The sequence below is a fragment of the Mobula hypostoma genome, chromosome 3 (assembly GCF_963921235.1).
Source record: "Mobula hypostoma chromosome 3, sMobHyp1.1, whole genome shotgun sequence".
In the NCBI taxonomy this organism is placed as follows: Eukaryota; Metazoa; Chordata; class Chondrichthyes; order Myliobatiformes; family Myliobatidae; genus Mobula; species Mobula hypostoma.
The window spans coordinates 190,677,498-190,700,858 of NC_086099.1; the positions used below are offsets into that span (position 1 = coordinate 190,677,498).

At 41.0% G+C, this 23,361-nt stretch overlaps 1 protein-coding gene across 6 annotated transcripts in view; it reads right to left on the reverse strand.

Annotated features, from left to right (window-relative positions):
* The window catches only part of mpp7a (MAGUK p55 scaffold protein 7a), a 526,318-nt gene that overhangs the window by 84,507 nt on the left and 418,450 nt on the right, over window positions 1–23,361 (reverse strand). For all 6 annotated transcript variants that reach the window (XM_063044292.1, XM_063044293.1, XM_063044295.1 and 3 more), the window contains 2 exons: window positions 1,841–2,037; window positions 964–1,028 (listed from right to left, as the gene is read on the reverse strand). In XM_063044292.1, coding sequence (XP_062900362.1) covers window positions 964–1,028; window positions 1,841–2,037 — 262 coding nt within the window. The remainder of the gene's footprint in view (window positions 1–963; window positions 1,029–1,840; window positions 2,038–23,361) is intronic.

Consider the following 23,361-nt stretch of genomic DNA (forward strand, 5'->3'; position numbering starts at 1 on the left):
AAACACCTGGTTTAAATTATTTTTAAACTTTTAGCCTTTCAAAATTGGTACCATTCACAATACATTCTTTCTTTTGTCTCAGTTCAAGTTCAAATGCAACTGAAAATGGTACCACAGTTGAGAGACAAAACTTGCCAGTTAAACTAGGTTACATCTTGTTCAAATGAATAACATTTGGATGCAGTTAAAAACTTCCTCTTGTTCATGTGGTCTTAATTCCAAAAATCAAAAGCTGAATCAAAATTTTTTTAAAAATTAAAGCTATCCAAGCTAGTGGAAAACCTAACAATCATTTTACAAGTCATGCTGAGTTCTGAAATAATGGCCAAAATGTTTACAGCAGCCCAAAATAGAGGGGATTTATAGAATTCATTCATGGAAGATATAAGTTTGAGACCACGACTACCCAATTCAAAAACACATTAGATTAGCACAGTAGTGCTCAATTTTTTAAATCACATAAGAACAATCTTACAAATGGCCTATAAATCTATTTGACCTGCTAAATGTATGTGTTTGAAAAATAACCTATTATGACTCTGGGACATGGATAAAACCAGATTACAGTATGTAAATGTGATAGAAGTGCACTTAAAACAGTCTTTCCAATTTCAAGTCATCTCCAAAGCTCTGCTTAGCTGAGTAAAATCTCCAAACTAAATCTGAATCATAGTTTTGTCAATCATTTAAAATAGTTATCATTCCATGAGGGAACTTTGCCATTCTCAGAACTGCCACAGCCTAGCATTAAACACTTCATTTAGCTGTAACCATGGCTCACATGCCAATTCAAGTAACAGCATGAGCAGAGGATCACAAGTGCAGATTTCCATTCTCCTAGAATGGCACACTAAAGAGAATAACAGAAACTGATAGAAATATTCGAGGTTAACAGTGTTTCTTTGCTCTTGGGACAGAGAAATAAGATCTTTTAAAAAATTATCATGCAATTTATTGACTTACATGATCGTCTATTGGAATTCCTTTGTGGCTGAACAAATGTCACAGGTCTCCGAAGTGCAAACCTCCTGCAAGAAGCCAATTACAGAACTGTCAACAGTGGAACCAGTGGCTGAATAGAATACAAAAACCTTTGACAAATATTACAGCAGCATTTTAATCCAAAGCAACGTATTTTGTTTTGCTGTAGACAAAATAAATCCATAAACTTTCAAACTTTGGTTAGTAAATCCAAAAACAATTATGTTCTGTGTTGCACATCAAATTGTTTTCCACGTTTTTCCAGACTAGAAGAGCCACTGTGATACTCTTTACTGCCAACTACTTCAAAGAAATATGAGAAAATCTAAAGAGCTTTGTATTCACTTTTGCTATTTCCATTGTGCACACATGGACAACACAATGATACAGCCGGTAGAACTGGACTCCTTGTGCTGCATGGAGTTTGCATATTCTTTCTGTGATCATGTGGCTTTCCTCCGAGGGTTCTGATTTCATCCCACACTCCAAAGATGTGCCTATACTTTAAATAGCCATTGTAACTTAGCTCCGAATGTGGAGGTAAAAGGATCTGGGGAGGGTTAATGAAAGCTGGCCTGAAATGCCGACTCTTTATTTCTCTCCATAGATGCTGCGTGATCTGCTGAGCTCCTCCAGCATTTTGTGTGTGTTCCTCTGGATTTCCAGCATCTGCAGAATCTCTTGTGTTTATGAATAAAGTGAAAAATGTAACTTGAAGCTTAATAGTTGCCATGGACCTGATGGGCAGAATGGCCTATCTCACTACTGCATGACATTCCAATGTGCGTTTTTAACGTAGACATTTGCTTATGGAGTTTATTGTGCTTTCAAACAGCCTTAAGGCTGTTTATTTGGTTACCTCTCTTGGAACTGCTTTGATGGGATTAATCCTGCTCTCAGATTGGCATCACACTCTCGCTTGGCTTGCCACCAGGTTGCATCATCCTGGCTGACGATCTGAAGGACATCTCCCTTCTTGAAAGAAAGCCCAGCTTCTTTGCATGGAATAGCTTTATCCTCATTAGGATCATAATCAAATAAAGTCCTGACAAACATCTGTGAAAGAAAGAAAACAATCTTTTTTTATATTTAAATATAAATTCCAGGAGTAACTTCCATCTGTGAGGAGGCTGCAACATATAAAGAAGCTGTTCATTCGAGAGTTTGAGGAGAGTGAAATAATTTCATCGAATTTTTTTTTCCCCATCTGTTAACTGAAAGAATAATCAGGCATCAAACCATTGTGAAGAAATGTCAAAAGTTAGAAAAAAATAATATGGAGCTCAGCAAAGTTAACGCAGTTTAATCTATAAATTCAATCCCCCTCTGTGAAGAGGCAAATCTCACTCATTGTAAAATAAAAATCCTGCTTACATGTGCGAGAAAATGCTGCCAAATTAAAAAGTTGTTGTGGTTTCTTTAAATCAGAAATCCAATGAATATTTTGGGGAAAAATTATTAAAATTGTTCACTACTATTGTACAACGGAAAGGATGGCTTAACATTGCCAATGGAATGATATAGAGAGACAACAGGATAAGTAACCACCCATCATAACATAACATTATCACTTTTTAAATTCACTGATCAAGTACTATAACCCTTTTATACTCACAGCATTTGTAAGCATTATTCAAACATGGATAACCTCCAACGTAAGTTTATCCTGACAGGTGCTAAGCTATTTATAAATAGAGACCTGAAATCAATCATTTTGGCATTTAAGCATTTGACCACCATGCAGTTAATAGGCTATATCCGCCACATGTTCAATGACTATCACTGGAAATAAGAGCTAATTTTGATTCACAGTTTTTTCTAACCTCAGACCTCATTTAATTTTTCTTTAAAGGTCACTGACTTTTGATACAGTTTATTAAAGCAAAAATTACAGTTATTTAAATGTCCATTTTCAATTCACAGTTGACAGATGTTGTAAACTGTCAAGGATTTTGTGATTAATGGATTATTTCATATGGAAGGTAAACATTTAAGAAAGGGCAAAAGGAAAAGACAATAAAGGACAAAGAATAAAAAATACACATGATGCATGATCCACAGATTACCATGGAGTTACTGCTGTGTTCTGGCATTCAGACCAAACTATCCAAAATCAATGAAGTGATTGCAAAAGATCAAGAAACTCTGAACTCAAAGTACGAATTATTCCAGGACAAACCAAGATTCCACAATCTTTTGTTCACCAACTAAACTGATCACAACCAGAACTGAATTAATTGCAAACATTTGTGTTTCCTCAGATGGCTAAATGGCATCATTTTTAAAATGCAGTTTTTGAACTTAATAAGAGGAAAACAACCATACACCAAAAAATAATACACAGCATTGTACCATTATGACTAAATTATGGGACTCCAGATACAGAGGCCTGAAGGATTAAGAAAAAATATCAGGAATTATAAAGTCTAACTGTATCTTTCCATTGGCAAAGTTCAGCAATGTTCAAAAGTCTGACTTATGAAGATGAGTATGACAATATGCTGCCTTCACCCCCTATCAACCTGTGTTGCCACCTTCAGAAAACTATGAGTATAAAGCCCAAGTCTCTCTGTTCATCAGCATTCTTTAGCAGCCTACTATTTACTGTATATATCCAACCAGTATTTGACTTCCTAAAATGTATCATCTCCCACTTGCCTGGATTAAATTCCACTTGCCAATGCTCTGCAAAATTTTTCATCTGATCTGCATCTCGCTGTAGCCTTACACAACTTTCCTTACTCTGCAAAGTACCTTCAACTTTCATGGCATCAAGAAGGGAGAAGATGGCAGCGCGCACGGCCTCTCCAGTGATGAATATCTGTTATCTATCAAGTAGGGGACCGTGCACAATTCTGATTTGATGGAGACAGATGTGAGTGCATAGCGGAACATCTGGAAAACTTCTGAAATCTCTGCTTTGCTACCACTGCTACTGTGTGGTAACCGGAATCTCTGGAGCTGAAGGCCTCGGAATCCTCGACTTTGCATGTTTCAACGACCGGGGAGAGGTTGAAGGCACTCGGCAGAGGATGGCGCTCGGGAGGCTGTGTCAGAGAGGCTGCTCGGCTGCTCAGAAGCTCGGAGTTTTCAGACGGATGGACTCAGGGTCGGCTGCTTCCAAGGTATCGGCAAGTTGACGGTGCCTGGAGATTTATGGCAGGGAGTTTCTCCCTTTTGCCGCTGCTATCGGGGACTCGGGAGTCAATCGACTCAGGGACTTTGAGACTATTTTTTTTTTACTATGCCTATGGACTGTTCTTCATCAAATTATGGTATTGCTTTGCACTGCTGTAACTATATGTTATAATTATGAGGTTTTGTCAGTGTTAGTCTTTGGTCTGTCTTGTTTTCTGTGATATCACCCCGGAGAAACATTGTATCATTTCTTAATGAATGTATGCATTTCTAAATGACAATAAGAGAGGACTGAGTGTTCTCATAATCTAATCTAATCTAATCTGCAAAATTACTAATTATTCCCCCAACATTCATATCCAAGTTGTTAATGTATATCACAAACATCCTAGCACTGATCTTTGCTAGTCACAGATTTCAAATCAGAAAAGCAATCTTCCACCACTACTCTCTGGATTCTATCATCAAGGTAATTTTGGACCCTGTCAGCCAGATGGCACTTCAGGAGTGGGTGCAGTGCACATGCTCTGGGTACATAAATGGTGCTGAGGTTGAGAGGCTCAACAGCTTCAAGTTCTTAGCAGTGAACAACACCAACAGTCTGTCCTGATCCAACTACATAAACACCATCCATGGCCAAGAAAGCTCACCAATGTCTCTACTTCCTTGGGAGGCTAAAGAAATGTGGTATGTCCCTTCGACCCTTACAATTATTTATCATTGCACTCCATAATAAAGCACCCTGCCTAGATGCATTATGGCTTGGTATAGAAACATAGAAACATAGAAAATAGGTGCAGGAGTAGGCCATTCGGCCCTTCGAGCCTGCACCGCCATTTATTATGATCATGGCTGATCATCCAACTCAGAACCCAGCCTTCCCTCCATACCCCCTGACCCCTGTAGCCACAAGGGCCATATCTAACTTCCTTTTAAACATAGCTAATGAACTGGCCTCAACAGTTTGCTGTGGCAGAGAATTCCACAGATTCACCACTCTCTGTGTGAAGAAGTTTTTCCTAACCTCGGTCCTAAAAGGCTTCCCCTCTATCCTCAAACTGTGACCCCTCGTTCTAGACCTCCCCAACATCGGGAACAATCTTCCTGCATCTAGCCTGTCCAATCCCTTTAGGATCTTATACGTTTCAATCAGATCCCCCCTCAATCTTCTAAATTCCAACGAGTACAAGCCCAGTTCATCCAGTCTTTCTTCATATGAAAGACCTGCCATCCCAGGAATCAATCTGGTGAACCTTCTTTGTACTCCCTCTATGGCAAAGATGTCTTTCCTCAGATTAGGGGACCAAAACTGCACACAATACTCCAGGTGTGGTCTCACCAAGGCCTTGTACAACTGCAGTAGTACCTCCCTGCTCCTGTACTCGAATCCTCTCGCTATAAATGCCAGCATACCGTTCGCCTTTTTCACCGCCTGCTGTACCTGCATGCCCACTTTCAATGACTGGTGTATAATGACACCCAGGTCTCGTTGCACCTCCCCTTTTCCTAATCGGCCACCATTCAGATAATAATCTGTTTTCCTATTTTTGCCACCAAAGTGGATAACTTCACATTTATCCACATTAAATTGCATCTGCCATGAGTTTGCCCACTCACCCAACCTATCCAAGTCACCCTGCATCCTCTTAGCATCCTCCTCACTGCTAACACTGCCACCCAGCTTCGTGTCATCCGCAAACTTGGAGATGCTGCATTTAATTCCCTCATCCAAGTCATTAATATATATTGTAAACAACTGGGGTCCCAGCACTGAGCCTTGCGGTACCCCACTAGTCACCGCCTGCCATTCTGAAAAGGTCCCGTTTATTCCCACTCTTTGCTTCCTGTCTGCTAACCAATTCTCCACCCACACCAATACCTTACCCCCAATACCGTGTGCTTTAAGTTTGCACACTAATCTCCTATGTGGGACCTTGTCAAAAGCCTTTTGAAAATCCAAATATACCACATCCACTGGTTCTCCCCTATCCACTCTACTAGTTACATCCTCAAAAAATTCTATGAGATTCGTCAGACATGATTTTCCTTTCACAAATCCATGCTGACTTTGTCCGATCATTTCACCGCTTTCCAAATGTGCTGTTATCACATCCTTGATAACTGACTCCAGCAGTTTCCCCACCACCGACGTTAGGCTAACCGGCCTATAATTCCCCGGTTTCTCTCTCCCTCCTTTTTTAAAAAGTGGGGTTACATTAGCCACCCTCCAATCCTCAGGAACTAGTCCAGAATCTAACGAGTTTTGAAAAATTATCACTAATGCATCCACTATTTCTTGGGCCACTTCCTTAAGCACTCTGGGATGCAGACCATCTGGCCCTGGGGATTTATCTGCCTTCAATCCCTTCAATTTACCTAACACCACTTCCCTACTAACATGTATTTCGCTCAGTTCCTCCATCTCACTGGACCCTCTGTCCCTTACTATTTCTGGAAGATTATTTATGTCCTCCTTAGTGAAGACAGAACCAAAGTAATTATTCAATTGGTCTGCCATGTCCTTGCTCCCCATAATCAATTCACCTGTTTCTGTTTGCAGGGGACCTACATTTGTCTTTATCAGTCTTTTCCTTTTTACATATCTATAAAAGCTACAACAACTAACAACTGTGACTGCAAGAATCTGGTGAGAGTTGTCTTTACTTAAGTCTTTGTATGCAGAACTGCTGTGGTCTAAGATTAACACCTGCTTGAAACAGGCAGCAATCATCCTGGTGCCCACGAAGAGTAGGGTAAGTCACCATCAGGACTCACTTTTGAATTTAATTGAATTGACTTTATTTCTTACATCCTTCACATACATAAGGAGTAAAAATCTTTACTTTACATCTCCATCTAAATGTGCACTGTGCAATCATAGGAATTTATAATAAATAGAACAGTCAGTGTAATATAGAGTACACTCAAATCAGCGTGATTTTATCAGTCTGATGGCCTGGTGGCCTGGTGGAAGAAGCTGTCCCGGAGCCTGTTGGTCCTGGCTTTTATGCTGCAGTACTGCTTCCCAGATGGCAGCAGCTGGAATAGAGTGTGGTTGGGATGGTTTGGGTCCCCATTGATCCTACAGGCCATTCTTACACACCTGTCCTTGTAAATGTCCTGAATCATGGGAAGTTCACAACTACAGATGCGCTGGGCTGTCCACACCACTCTCTGCAGAGTTCTGCGATTAAGGGAGGTACAGTTCCCATGCCAGGTAGTGTTGCAGCCAGTCAGGATGCTCTCAATTGAGCCCCTGTAGAAAGTGCTTAGGATTTAGGGGTCCATACCAAACTTCCTCAACCGTCTGAGGTGAAAGAGGTGCTGTCATGCCTTTTTCACTACCCAGCTAGTGTGTACAGACCACGTGAGGTCCTCAGTGTTGTGGACGCTGAGAAGCTTGAAGTTGTTTACCCTCTCAATCCCAGATCCATTGATGTCAATTGGGGTTAGCCCATCTGTATTCCTCCTGTAATCCACAACCAGCTCCTTTGTTTTTGCAACATTGAGGGAGAGGTTGTTTTCTTGACACCACTGTGTCAGAGAGATGACTTCTTCCCTGTAGGCCACCTCGTTATTGTTTGAGATAAGGCCAATCAATGTAGTGTTGTCAGCAAATTTAATTTGCAGATTGGAGCTGTGGGTGGCAATACAGTTATAGGTATACAGAGAGTAAAGGAGGGGACTCAGTACGCAGCCCTGAGGGGCTCCTGTATTGAGAGTCAGAGGGTTAGAGGTAAGGGAGCCCACTCTTACTGCCTACCGGCTATCTGATAGGAAGTCCAGGGTCCAGCTGCACAAGGCAGGGTCAAAGCTGAGGTCTCTGAGCTTCTTATCGCGCCTGAATGTAACTATAGTGTTGAATGCTGAACTGTCGTCCAAGAACAGCATTCTCACATAAGCATCCTTCTTCTCCAGATGTGTAAGGACGGTATGTAGAGCAGTGGCTGTTGCATCATCTGTCGATCAGTTGTGTCAGTGGGCGAACTATAGGGGATCCAGTTTGGGTGGTAGCAAGCTGCAGACGTAATCCTTGGCCAGCCTCTCAAAGCATTTGCCGACTATTGAGGTGAGTGCGACAGGACGCCAGTCGTTCAGGCATGTTACTTTGATCTTTTTTGGTACAGGGACAAGGGTGAATAATTTGAAGCAGGAGGGCACTCTACACTGAGAGAGGGAGAGATTAAAAATGTCTGTAAACACACCTGCCCATTGTGCTGCACACATCCTGAGTGCTCTCCCTGGGATGCCGTCCGGTCCTGCAGCCTTGCGACTGTCCACTCGTTGGAAACATCTGCATTCCTCAGCCTCAGAGACCACCAGGTTGCAGGTTGTAGCGGCAGCTTTCCTCAGAGGCTCTGAGTTAGCGACATCGAACCGAGCATAAAAGCGATTGAGTTCATCTGGGAGAGAGGCCACGATGTTGACGACACCACAAATTCTGTAATTAAGTGCCTCGTGAGGTTGGTTATGATCAGAATTAACTCTTGCCTGAGCAAAGAACTGGACCTGCTGCAATTTGCCTACTGTGCAATGGTCCACAGCGGACGTAATCTCACTAGCTCTCCACTCTGCTTTGGAGCACCTAGACAGCTGCAAAGCACACATCAGGCCACTGTTTACCAATACAACTTGATGTTCAACACCATCCATTTCTTCAGTACTAATAATCAAGCTTGAAACCCTAGATCTCCATGCCTGCATCTGGATCCTTGAATTACTTACAGCGAGAGCAGCTTGTTCAGTTGCAGCAGCTTCTACAGGGTCAACAAAAGGCACTCTGTCCATTTAAAAGTATTTCTAATGATCGCAAGATCCTGCTGTACATTAAGAATTTAAAGTACTGAAGGTCTACACTATTAGCGAGTTGCTCACTGACAGAGAAAGCGAAGGAACTGTGAAACGTGCTGCTACCTGAGCTAATGGAGGCTTACAGTCTAATAGCAAGTGGACAGTCATCGTGCTAAGTCAGCTGAGTTCCTTTGACAAATTGTTTGTTACTCCAGATACCAGCATTCGCAATCTCTCATGGCTCCATTATCACAATACAGGTGGCCCCCGTTTTCCGAACGTTCGCTTTATGACGCCTTGCTGTTACGAAAGACCTACATTAGATACCTGTTTCCGCTAACAGAAGGTGTTTTCACAGTTACAAAAAAAGGCAGTGCGTGCCTCGAGCAGCCAAGCTCCTCCCCCGGAACTGCATTCTAGCTGGCATTGCTTAAACACGTGCTTTATCTCGATTTATTTTGTGCATCCGTTAGCAAGATGAGTTCCAAGATATCAAAAAAGCCTAAAAGAGCTCGTAAGGGTGTTACACTTAGCATAAAACTAGACATAATTAAGCGTTTCGATCGTGGTGAACGAAGTAAGGACATTGTCCGTGTGTTTAGCTTGCCTGTGTCCACCATTCGCACTATTTATACGTGGAGAGAAAGATTTTTGAAAGCTGCCGATGTTACTGTTGGTCTGCTCATAGGAAAGTGGTCTCTTTTAGTCAGCATCCAATAATGGATAAAATGGAAAGTCTATTGCTTGAGTGGATTGATGGGTGTACAAAGCATGGTGTTCCATTAAGTTTTCTTATACTTAAGGAGAACACAGTCAGTCTTTTTAATAGGCTGAAACAGAAAGCACTGGACGATGGTGATGAAAGTGTTGCGAAAGTGGAATTTAAAGGTAGTTATGGGTGGTTTAATCGGTTTCTGAGGCAAGGGCAGCTTCATAGTTTAAGCAGTGGTCCCCAACCTCCAGGCCGCAGACCGATACATTGCCGCGAAGAATGCAGTGGTGCAGCAGTAGTTGGAACGCACCCAGAACATCTTTAAGAAAAAAGCCGAAATAAACAAGCTAATTAATTAGGTGCCGCCCGGCACGTAAATGTTGGCCCAGGTCAGAGGCAATTGCCAATTGCGTCAGGTGGTTATTCATATAAGCAAGTGTTTAACTGTGACGAAACTGCAATTTATTGGAGTCTTCCCAATTCCGGTAAGTGAAACTACACTGTACATACATTATTTCTACTTGTGTATTTTTATGTGTTATTTGGTATGATTTGGCAGCTTCATAGCTTAAAGGTTACTGGAGAGAGTGTTTCTGCCGAGAGTGCTTCCGCGAGGTTTTCGTTGCGCTAGACAGTGCTGCAGCAAAGTATTTCTACTTTATATAGGCTGTGTATTTATCATATCATTCCTGCTTTTACTATATGTTACTGTTACTTCAGGTTTTATGTGTTATTTGGCTTGATTTTGTAGGTTATTTTTTGGGTCTGGGAATGTTCAAAAATTTTTCCCATATAAATAAATGGTAATTGCTTATTCACTTTACGACATTCCGGCTTACGGACCGTTTCATAGGAACGCTGTGCCTTCGGATGGCGGGGAAAACCTGTACATGTTGCTAAATGATAGCTTGAGACTCGCCCTCGTCAACTAGAATTTCTTTTAATGTTCAACAGAGATACTTAATGTACAGTTTCAATGGGCATCTTTCCTAGAACTTTTCACAGTTCGAAGTGATTTCAAGCAGAAGGTTCACCAAAGTGCATAGTGAGGTCTGTGAGAATGGAATGTGAAGTTTTGAAGGTCAGTTATAAGGATGAGTAGCACAGTGGTTTAATTTCCTTTGATCTTTCAATAAAGCTGGTGAAAGTATATTCACACTGCCTTTAAGGTATTTAGCAATCATTGTGTAGAAGCCAACAAACAGTGCAAGTGCAAAAAGAAGAAACAATAGTATAAATAAATAAGCAATAATTATTGTGAACATTATATGAAGAGTCCTTGAAAGTGATTCTATTGGTTGTGGGAACATTTCAATGACGGTGCAGGTGAAGTTGAGTGAAGTTATCCCCTTTGATTCAAGAGCCTGATGGTTGAAGGGTAGCAACTGCTCCTGAGCACGATGATGCGAGTCCAGAGGCTCTTGTACCTTCTTCCTGATGGTAACAGCGGAAAGAGAGCATGTCTCGGGTGTGGGAGTCCCTAATGATGAATGCTGCTTTCCTGCAACAATGTTTAATGTACAGTAGATGTGCTTTACCCGTGATGAACCGGGCCATATCCACTACTTTTTGTAGGGTTTTCCATTGAAGGGCTCTGGTGTTTGCATACCAGGTTGTGATGCAGCCTACTACAAATCTATGGAAGTTTGTTAAAGTTTTAGATGACATGCCGAATCTCTATAAACCTGAAGGAAGTAGAGGTACTGCTATGCTTTCTTCGTAACTGCACTTACATGCTGGGCCCAGCACAGGTCCTCCGAATTTATAACATGGAGGAATTTAAAATTGCTAACCCTCTTCACCTCTGATCCTCCAATGAGGACTGATTTCCTTCTCCTAAAGTCTATAATTAGTTCCTCGGTCTTGGTGACATTGAGTGAGAGGTTGCTGTTATGACACCACTCAGCTAGATTTCCAATCTCCCTCCTAGATGCTGATTTGTTGCCACCTTTAATTTGGACAACGACAATGGTGCTGTCAGCAAAATGTTTGGAGCCATGTTTAGCCACCCAGTCTTAAGTGTGAAGCAAGTAGAGCAGGGGACTAAGTACATAGCCTTGTGGTGTGTCTGTGCTGATGGAGATCTTGGAGGAGATGTTGCTGCCAATCCAAACTGTCTGGGGTCTGCAAGTGAGGAAATCCAGGATCCAATTGCACAAGTAGGTATTAAGACTAAGGTCTTGGAATGTATTGATTAGCTTTGAGGAGATGATAGTATTGAATGCTGAGCTATAGTCAATTATAGTCAATCCTGATGTATGCATTTTTGCTGTCCACATATTCCAGAACTGAGTGAAGAGCCAATGAGATAGTATCTGCTGTGGACCTGTTGCTCCATTAGGCAAATTTGAGCGGATCTAATTTGCTTCTCAAGCAGGAGTTAATATGTTTCATCACTGATCTCTCAAAAGCAAGAATGGATGTAAGTGCTAGTGAGGAAGGTCACCATGCTCTTCTTAGGCAACAGTATCATTGAAGCCTGCTTGAAGCAAGTGGATACCACAAACTACCAAAGCAAGAGGATGAAGATCTCAGTGAACACAGCAGCCAGCTGCTCAGCACAGGTCATTAGTATGTGGCCATCTGGGCTGGATGCTTTTTATGGGTTCACCCTCCGTGTTGGCTTGAAACTGAGATCAATAGGAAACGTGGGAGTTTGTGATGGCTTCTCCATGTTTTGACGGTCAAAGCAAGCATAGAAGGCATTGCGCTGATCTGGAAGTGAAGCTCTGTGTCACCCATGTCACTTGATTTAATTTTGTGAGAAGTGATAATACTCAAGCCCTGCCACAACTGCTGAGTGTCGTTCTTTGATTTAAATTTGATCTGGAATTTCTACTTTGCCCTTGAGATGGCTTTCCGGAGACCGCACTTGGACCTCGTGTAACTTTGTTAGTTACCAGACTTGAATGCCTCTGATTTAGCCCTTAGTAGACTTCAGATCTCATGGTTCATCCAGGGCTTCTGATTGACAAAGATTGTGAATGGTTTTGTGAGGACACACTCATTTACAGCTGTTTTAATAAAGTCCATGACAACAATGGTGTATTCAAAAGTGCCTCCTGACACTTCTCTATTTCTGACATTCTGCTAGTGTCTTCCACAGTGGATATTGATACAAAGCACTTATTAAGTTTGTCCGCCATTTCTTTGTCCCCCTTTACTACCTCTCAAACGCCAATTTTTCAATGATCCAATATCCACTCGTTTTTCTTTTACTCTTTATACTGCATATCCACTGTGTATCTTTATACTGATTATACATCTCTGCCAACAGAGGTGTATGGTGCTCCTTCCATTCATTAGCCTGCAGGTAATCCTTCGGCAAAATGTAGCACTACTTGGCGCTCCCCCCCCCCCCAACGATGAGGGTGACAAGGAGTCATGAGAGGAGGGTGGTGGATGGTCGATAGAACAGCTGGTGCATATCACAAGTCCGAGTTATTTGAACACTGGCACCAGGAAGACAATCGCTGAAAACTATAGATAGTGGCTGGGGTCACTCATCTTGTAAAGGCACTGCCCAGAGCAGGCAATGGCAAACCACTTCTGCAGAAAAATTTGCCAAAAACTATCATATGACACAGCACATAACAATGATGACTGTATATTTGAAAAAAAAAACTTTTTGTATCCTCTTTTATATAATTGGTTAGCTCACTTTCATATTTAATCTTTTCTGTTTTGTAGCTTTTTTAAGATGCCTTCTGTTGGTTTTTAAAAGTTTAATCTTTCAGATGTATCTTTCCTGTGCCTTTCGAATTGCTCCCAGAAAATCCAGCCATTGTTTCCAATCAACTCTAGCCAGCGCCCCTCTCATGCTTCTCAATCCCTTTAATCTACTGTAATACTGATACATCCAATTTTAGCTTACCTTCACAAACTGCAAGGTGATTTCAATATTATGATCAAAGTTATTTCATAGGCATTCTACAATTTCTTTCTCTTGGGATCCAGCACCAGCCTGATTTCCCTAATCTACTCGCATTTTGAAAGTCCCCATTACTATCGTAATATTGCCCTTGTTACATGCCTTTTCCATTTCCCGTTGTAATTTGTAGCCCACATCCTGGCTACTGTTCGGACATCTGTATGTAACTCCCATCAAGGTCTTTTTACCCTTGCAGTTTCTTAACCCTACCACAAGGATTCTACATCTTCCGATGCCATGTCACCTCTTTTGAAGTACTTGATTTCTTTTTTTTAAACCAACAGAGCAACCCACCCCTCTGCCCATCCTTTCAATACAATGTGTATCCTTGGATGTAAAGCTCCCATCAATGATCTTCTTCCAGCAATGCCTTCAACATCATACCTGCCAATCTCTAACTGTGCTACAAGATTATCTACCTTATTCTGTATACTGCATGCACTCAAATATAACATCTTCAGTCCTGAATTCATCACCCTTTTCAATTTTATCCCCTTGTTACACTCATCCCACTGACTGCAGTTTTGCACCATCATCTGCCTGTCTTTCCTCATAGTATCACCACATACTGCATCTAGTTGGAGACCAACTTGCCCCATCCTCAGTCCTATCACCCTGATTCTCACCCCCCTGCTAAATTAGTTTGAACCCTCCCCAACAGCTCCAGCAAACCTGCCTGCAAGGATATTGGTCCCCCTCGGGTGCAGGTATAACCAGTCCTTTTTGTACAGGTCATACCTTCCCCAGAAGAGATCCCAGTGATCCAGAAATCTGAAACCCTAGCCTCTGCACCAATTGTTTATCCACACATTCACCTGCCAAATCATCCAATTTTTACCCTCACTGGTGCATGGCATAAGCAGCTATCTGGAGATTACTACCCTAGAGGTCCTGCTGAATTAACTCCCTATATTCTCTCTTCAGAACCTCCTCCTTTTTCCGACCTATGTCATTGGTACCAAAATGTACCACAATTTCCGGCTGTTCACCCTTTCCCGTTAGAATACTGTTGACCCAGTCTGAGACATTCCTGACCCTGGCACCTGTGAAGCAACATACCATCTGGGTGTCACTTTCAAGTCCACAGAATCTGCTGTCTGCTCCTCTAATTATGGAATTTCCTATCACTAATGCACTCCTCTTCTCCCCGCTTCCCTTCTGAACCACAGGCTCGGTGCCAGAAATCAGGTCACTGCTGTTTTCCCCAGTACGTGATTCGTCAACCCCCCCTCCCCCATGCTTCCAATTACAAATAAAAATGTCATGCTCTGTACAGTCAGGGAGGAAGTGTGAACTATCTTCTTCCATTTGCAAATGTAAGATTGATCAAACTAAATGTGTTTCTGTTTTATTTGAAGAATAGATGAGTGACAATGATTCTTTTCATTATAAAGAAGTAGTTTTTTAAAAGCATGGGTTTTAAGTCATCTGTGCCTTCCTTGTGTGTTGGAAGTAATTATGGAAGGAAGGGATTAAGAATGTTGACACTGGAAGGAATGTAGAACATAGCATAGCACAGGGACAAGCCCTTCGGCCTACAATGTTGTGCCAGATTAATCCAATTTGCGATCAAATGGCGAACTAATCTCTTCTGCCCACATAATGTCCCTGTCCTTCAATTTTCCTCACATTCATATCATATTTAAACATCTCTCTAAAGACCCTAATGTACCTGCCTCTACCACCACTCCAGACAGCACATCCCAGGCACTCACCACTGTCTGTATTAAAACCTTGCCCGTCACATCTCTTTTGAAATTAGCCCCTATCATCTTATCTGCATGCCCTCTAGTATTAGGCAGTACAACTCTGGGAAAAAGATACTGTCTTGTCTACTCTATCTATGCCTCTTATAATCTTATAAGCCTCGTAGGCCCCACCACCCATAGAACAAGCATGACTCAGGAACAGACTCTTCAGCTGAGGACACCTATCGGACAGGCAGGTGAAATGCTGACAAATGTCACAATTCAGGGAAATGTCAGAATATGAAAGGGTTCTGTTTTTTTTCTACTATAGAGAGGACTAAAAAGTACCTGATGATAACACATGACCCAACCGGTGATGGCAATATTTGTTTTATTTAAGGCCTATGTATGCTAGTATAACCCTTGGACACAAGCATGAATGATATTTTGGTGAAGAGTGAAAATCAACACCAATAAGATGCTTCCATTCACAGTATAGGTTCAGTATTAATTTTGATCCTAAATGTTGATTACTATAATTCAATCTTTTATAGAGATCATAAAACAAACTAGTCTTAAACAAAGCAGCCACACACACAATTCCCACTGATGGTGTGTAGAACATGGAATACAACAGTAAGTTTCAGCATAACTGTGAAAAGCCATAAAGGCATTCAACAACGGTCACTGTCCAGAAAAGGCAGGATACCCATTGCTTCGACAGAGAAAAAAATCCACTCTTGTTCTCCCATCCCTCTATTTGACATGTCCACCTCTTGACCTCTTGCAGGCAAGTTGGTCCCCAAACAAGACAAATGGTCATACTTTTTGGTCTGATAATTTGAATACAATAGCGCTGTGGTCATTGGTTTTAGGTAAATTTCCCATTAACATCCAAAATCAATACTTATAGCAACTGCTGTAAGTTTGCATGAGAACTGGTCATTTTCACTTACCATCATTTTAGCTGTCGAAGCTTTAAAGTATATTTTTATGTTTCTCTCTAGATTATATGCTAGTCTTGTACTTTGTTTCCTTATCAATCTTAAACCTCCTTTGCTGAACACTGAATTTACTTTATAATGATTGAGCGTATTGCTTTTCCCCAGCGACATTGTAAGCCTTTTCCTTTGAACTATTACTTTTAACCTCATTTCCACAGCTGGATCACCTTTAAGCTGGTTTGTTATACTCTGGAAGAGAACCATGTCATTAAGGAATTGCAAAACTGCTTCTGAGGATGGCAGGTTTGCTATATGAGGTGAAAATGAGTTGATGTGGTCTGTATTCTCTGGGGAGTTGGGTAGTGCAAGGAGAGCTCATGGAAACACAAATTTCTTACAGGGTTTGACAGGGATATGGTTTTCATTGGCTAAGTCTATTACCAAGGGTCACAGTCACGGAATAAGGGAGGGGCAATTTAGTACTGAGATGAAAAGAAATTTCGTAATTCAAATTTCATCATTCTTTAGATCCTCTGTCTCAGAGAACTATGGAAGCTCAATTATTGTCTTAATTCGAAACAGAGATAGATACTTTCATCGCAAACCCATTTTACTCCACTGAATGAAAATCCACCACATTCAAGATGTTTGGTATTTGAATAAGCAATTCTTCATCACCTGTATTGTTTTTCAGGACCGTTTGCAAAATTGTTTCACATGAGATCTGTGATAATCCCTTGTGAGAAAGTATCTCCCACTTGGGATTACTTCTGAATGCCATACCATATTTTGTGCTTTGTTAATTCCAATAGTTCAATTATGCCAACATGATGTCAATTTTACAACCTGAGGACCAAGACATTACTAAGATTTACAAGTTCAGTGGAGGAGTACAAGCGTCATGGAGTCATATAACAATGCAGCAGCTATACAGACTCTTTGGCAAGATTAATCAATGCTGATCAGCTAGCCCTTATTTCCTGAATTCGTCCCTCCACGTACCTATCCGGAGTTTCTTAGATTATACTACTATACCTGCTTCAACCACTTCCTCTGGCAGCTCATTCCATCCACTTGACAAAATCTGTGTGAAAAAGTTGCTGCTTTGGTCTCTTTTAAATATTTCTCCTCTCACCCTAAACCTTTGCCTCCTAGTTTTAGAACGCCCTACCAAGGGAAAAGACAATCAAGTTGAGATTTAACAAGGGGAACAAAGAAATTAACAATGTAATTGGAAAAATTAATGGGACTGAAGAGTATGAGCTCCACAGGTCAAGACAACTTATATCTAAAGCTTTTGAATGAGATGGCTGTGAAGAAGGTGGATGCATTGCAAAATTCTGTAGATTTTATAATAATTCTCATATTGGAGTCCTGATGAAGGGTCTTGGGCTGAACCATTAACTGATAACTGATCAACTGATCGAGGCAGAGGAATAAAAGGTGGGGGAGTAGCATTGCTTGTTAGGGAAAATATTACAGCAGTGCTCAGGCAGGACAGATTAGAGGGCTTGTCTACTGAGTCCTTATGGGAGGAAAGGTATGGCCACATTAGTGGGATTGTATTACAGACCACCCAATAGTCAACGAGACTTGGAAGAGCAAATCTGCAGAGAGATAGCAGGCAACTGCAGGAAACATAAAGTTGTGGTGGTAGGGGATTTTAATTTTCCATACATTGATTGGGAATCCCATACTGTTAGGGGTCTAGATGGTTTAGAGTTTGTAAAATGTGTTCAGGAATGTTTTCTAAATCAATATATAGTGGGACCAACTAGAGGGGATGCAATATTGGATCTCCTGTTAGGAAACGAATTAGGGCAAGTGACATAAGTCTGTGTAGGGGAGCACTTTGGTTCCAGTGATCATAACACCATTAGTTTCAATTTGATCATGGACAAGGATAGATCTGGTCCTAGGGTTGAGGTTCTGAACTGGAAGAAGGCCAAATTTGAAGAAATGAGAAAGGATCTAAAAAGCGTGGATTGGGACAGGTTGTTCTCTGGCAAAGATGTGATTGGTAGGTGGGAAGCCTTCAAAGGGGAAATTTTGAGAGTGCAGAGTTTGTATGTTCCTGTCAGGATTAAAGGCAAATTGAATAGGAATAAGGAACCTTGGTTCTCAAGGGATATTGCAACTCTGATAAAGAAGAAGAGGGAGTTGTATGAAATGTATAGGAAACAGGGGGTAAATCAGGTGCTTGAGGAGTATAAGAAGTGCAAGAAAGTACTTAAGAAAGAAATCAGGAGGGCTAAAAGAAGACATGAGGTTGCCTTGGCAGTCAAAGTGAAGGATAATCCAAAGAGCTTTTACAAGTATATTAAGAGCGAAAGGATTGTAAGGGATAAAATTGGTCCTCTTGAAGATCAGAGTGGTCGGCTTTGTGCGGAACCAAAGGAAATGGGGAGATCTTAAGTAGGTTTTTTGCGTCTGTATTTACTAAGGAAGCTGGCATGAAATCTATGGAATTGAGGGAATCAAGTAGTGAGACCATGGAAACTGTACAGATTGAAAAGGAGCAGGTGCTTGATGTCTTGAGGAAAATTAAAGTGGATAAATCCCCAGGACCTGACAGTGTTCCCTCAGACCTTGAAGGAGACTAGTGTTGAAATTGCGGGGGCCCTGACAGAAATATTTAAAATGTCGCTGTCTACGGGTGAAGTGCCGGAGGATTGGAGAGTGGCTCATGTTGTTCCGTTGTTTAAAAAAGGATCGAAAAGTAATCTGGGAAGTTATAGGCCGGTGAGTTTAACGTCAGTAGTAGGTAAGTTATTGGAGGGAGTACTAAGAGACAGAATCTACAAGCATTTGGATAGACAGGGGCTTATTAGGGAGAGTCAACATGGCTTTGTGCGTGGTAGGTCATGTTTGACCAATCTGTTGGAGTTTTTCGAGGAGGTTACCAGGAAAGTGGATGAAGGGAAGGCAGTGGATATTGTCTACATGGACTTCAGTAAGGCCTTTGACAAGGTCCTGCATGGGAGGTTAGTTAGGAAAATTCTTTCGCTAGGTATACATGGAGAGGTGGTAAATTGGATTAGACATTGGCTCGATGGAAGAAGCCAGAGAGTGGTAGTAGAGAATTGCTTCTCTGAGTGGAGGCCTGTGACTAGTGGTGTGCCACAGGGATCAGTGCTGGGTCCATTGTTATTTGTCATCTATATCAATGATCTGGATGATAATGTGGTAAATTGGATCAGCAAGTTTGCTGATGATACAAAGATTGGAGGTGTAGTAGACAGTAAGGAAGGTTTTCAGAGCCTGCAGAGGGACTTGGACCAGCTGGAAAAATGGGCTGAAAAATGGCAGATGGAGTTTAATACTGACAAGTGTGAGGTATTGCACGTTGGAAGGACAAACCAACGTAGAACATACAGGGTTAATGGTAAGGCACTGAGGAGTGCAGTGGAACAGAGGGATCTGGGAATACAGATACAAAATTCCTTAAAAGTGTCGTCACAGGTAGATAGGGTCGTAAAGAGAGCTTTTGGTACATTGGCCTTTATTAATCGAAGTATTGAGTATAAGAGCTGGAATGTTACGATGAGGTTGTATAAGGCATTGGTGAGGCCGAATCTGGAGTATTCTGTTCAGTTTTGGTCACCAAATTACAGGAAGGATATAAATAAGGTTGAAAGAGTGCAGAGAAGGTTTACAAGGATGTTGCCGGGACTTGAGAAACTCAGTTACAGAGAAAGGTTGAATAGGTTAGGACTTTATTCCCTGGAGCGTAGAAGAATGAGGGGAGATTTGATAGAGGTATATAAAATTATGATGGGTATAGATAGAGTGAATGCAAGCAGGCTTTTTCCACTGAGGCAAGGGGAGAAAAAAACCAGAGGACATGGGTTAAGAGCGAGGGGGGAAATGTTTAAAGGGAACATTAGGGGGGGCTTCTTCACACAGAGAGTGGTGGGAGTATGGAGTGAGCTGCCAGACGAGGTGGTAAATGCGGGTTCTTTTTTAACATTTAAGAATAAATTGGACAGATACATGGATGGGAGCTGTATGGAGGGATATGGTCCGTGTGCAGGTCAGTGGGACTAGGCAGAAAATGGTTCGGCACAGCCAAGAAGGGCCAAAGGGCCTGTTTCTGTGCTGTAGTTTCTATGGTTTCTATGATAATTCCTTTCCATAGATCCTGCCTGGCCTGGTGAGTTCCTCCAGTATTTTGTGTGTATTGCTCCAAACTCCTTGATCACCTCACTTTGCAACTAGATGTTTGACTTCCTAACCACAAACTGCAATCAATGAGGACAGGCAGCAACATCTCTGCCTTAATAATTCTCAACACTGGTGCACCACAAGGCTTTATCTTCAGCCCTTGCTCTGCTCCCAATTCAGTCAAGACTGTGTGGCCAGATTCTGCTCTAACTACATCTACAAGTTTGGAGATAATTCAGTGGCCTCCATTTCAAATAATGATGAGTTGGAATACAGGAAGGAGCTAGAGAACCTAGAAATATGGTGTCAGCGAAACAAAAAAGCTGATCATGTCTTCAGAAAGGGGGCTGTATACATGCTCCTGCTTACATCAATGGTGCTGAGGTCAAGTGGGTTGAGAGTTAGGAATGAACATCATGATCCATCCACATAGATGTCATGGTCTAAAAGGTTCCCCCATTGCCTCTACTTCCTCAGGAGGCTATTATTTTGGACCCAGAGAGTCCCCCTAGGAAATAAGATGATGATGCACTACGTTCCTACAGAATAGCTACAAGGTCAAGGAAATCAATCGGGCCCTTAAAAAAGCTGACAGAAAAACCAGGAAATCTAACAACAAAGAGGAACCCATCACTATCTCCTGTCTTCCCTATGTTTCCACGGCTTCTGGAAGTTTCGCTAGGATCCTTAAGAAATACTGAATTAATACCATCCACAAACCAGTAAGGAAGCTCAAATCACTGCTTTTGCAGGTCAAAGATGATGTGGGACTCGGGTTGACTGCCATTTACAGGATATCCTGTGAATGTGGAGCAGTGTATATCGGCATGCTGGAACCCTGCATCAAGGAGCACTGGAGGTGTATCCGTTTGGATTACCCGGAGAAATTGGCTGTAGCAGAACATGCTGTAAAGGCCAGAGGATTGACTTTGATGGCAAATTGCTGTGCCAATGGCTTTTGGAACTGCCAGGTGAAGGAAACCACTGAAATAAAACAAGAGGAAAAGAATTTTTATAAAGACAAAGGTCTTGCTCTGAGAAAGAACTGGAATTCAATAGTAAAGAAGGTGAGAGACCTGAAACCTGATTGGATGAGGACTAACCAATCAGGGAGAGAGGGGCTACAGGGGTGTAAATACCACCAGACTAGACATGCCCAGGTATGATCCCTGATGAAGATGGCGGAGTCTGTCATTGAAACGTTGGTTATAATCGATACTGGTACCCAGCTGGAAGCCCAAGAAGAGTTTATCTATCATATACACCAGGAAAGCACTCGTTCCTTTTTTAAACTATTACTTCAATTAGAACACTAGACCAACACTTCATTCTAGAGAAGGTGCTACATTGTTATAAGAGACTATTTCCTAGTTGAAAAAAAATCAGAGTTCTTTTCTGCTTACTCCAGGTTATTAGATGGCACATGAACTTGCAGAAAATGGAGAGATTAATATAACTAGACATTTAATTGTTGGGTTAATTAGTTCAGCACAACATTGTGAGCCAGAGGACCTGTTTCTGTATGGTACTGTTCTTTGTTTAAAAAAAAAACTCACGGCGAGTGAAGGACAAAAAAGTGAAGTTCTTCCTGAGATATGGCTACCCTTAAACATCACCAAAGTCATTATACAATTTGTATCTGATCAGTCACCTTTGTAGTGCTTGGAGGATAATGCTATGTGCACGTTGATTCCCATACTTGTCTATTTGTCAACATTTTTCAAAAGTTGGGAAGTGCTTTGGAAGACATCAAGGTTGCGTAAGGGGCTATTTAATGTGGTTCTTCCTCCCCATATTACAAAATTAACTTCACAGGTACTGTACAGGCTGTAAAATACTTGAAATAAGTCTCAGAATTCTCCATGCCCAAGTGGTTATATAATTAAAAATCTTCCTTTGATCGATGACAACAAAAAGTGAATGGTCTGTGACAGGGGCAAGTAGAAAGATTTTAAATATTTCCAAAAATATTACAAAAATCCACTTTATTCAAATGAGATTTCTTTCTACATCCCGTTGGGAAAGGGCAAATGTACCTATTTATTTACAAAGCATTTGAAAAGCAATAAAAATGTTTTAACTAAATGTTGAATTTGGCAACTTACAGGATGGGATGAGGAGTTGTTTTCTGCACAGCACTACTTCCACTGGAAGCGATGTTGGGTGAACAGTGGTTAGTTGTGTGCTCAATACTGTGAATTTACATTCATATAACATTCCATTACAGTGGCTTTATTTGTATGTAGACAATATATTGTAGCAATCATTTCCACATTTGCTGTAAATTTCGAATGATAAATGTGTGGTAAAATAACGATAGGCAGCAGCACTTTTTGGAGGAGAAGCCAATTTTCTGATGCATTTTGTTAAACAAAATAAAGCCGACAGTTTTAAAATGTTTACTGATTCCAAGCTACTATGCATTCCACAAAAAATTTAACTGCCGATTTTATTCTGTTAGGAGCAAAATTTGATGTGAAAACTGGCTAGATTCATTGACCGTATACAACACTGTCAATGTAAATGCATTCCTGGCATTTCCATAGTACAAATGCACAATTCATAAATCTTTCAGGCATGTTTGATGGAAAGTGAATCACCTTTTCACCTGCTGTGGAGAAACAGCACAAACCAAGACTTATTTTATGATACACTGTAGATAATGTGACTTAAAATACGGATTTAGATAAATATTATTATTTGGAATAATAATGATTACATTTTCAAAATATAATTTAATAAATCCTATTTAATCAACATTTTAATTTAAGTGTAATATTAAAATAAAATATTTCAGAAAGCATACCAATAGATTAATTCATAGTTTTATATAAAAAAAGTAGACATTAGCTGCAACAATTGGATTTAAATTCAAGAGAACAGCTTCATAGTTATGTTTTACATGTTTTTGTTTCATATTATAAAAATGCTGAATGTTAAATATTATTTTGGAGCAAACTTTCAATACTGCGCATTCATAAAGATTATGCAACATTATAGGATGTTGCTCAA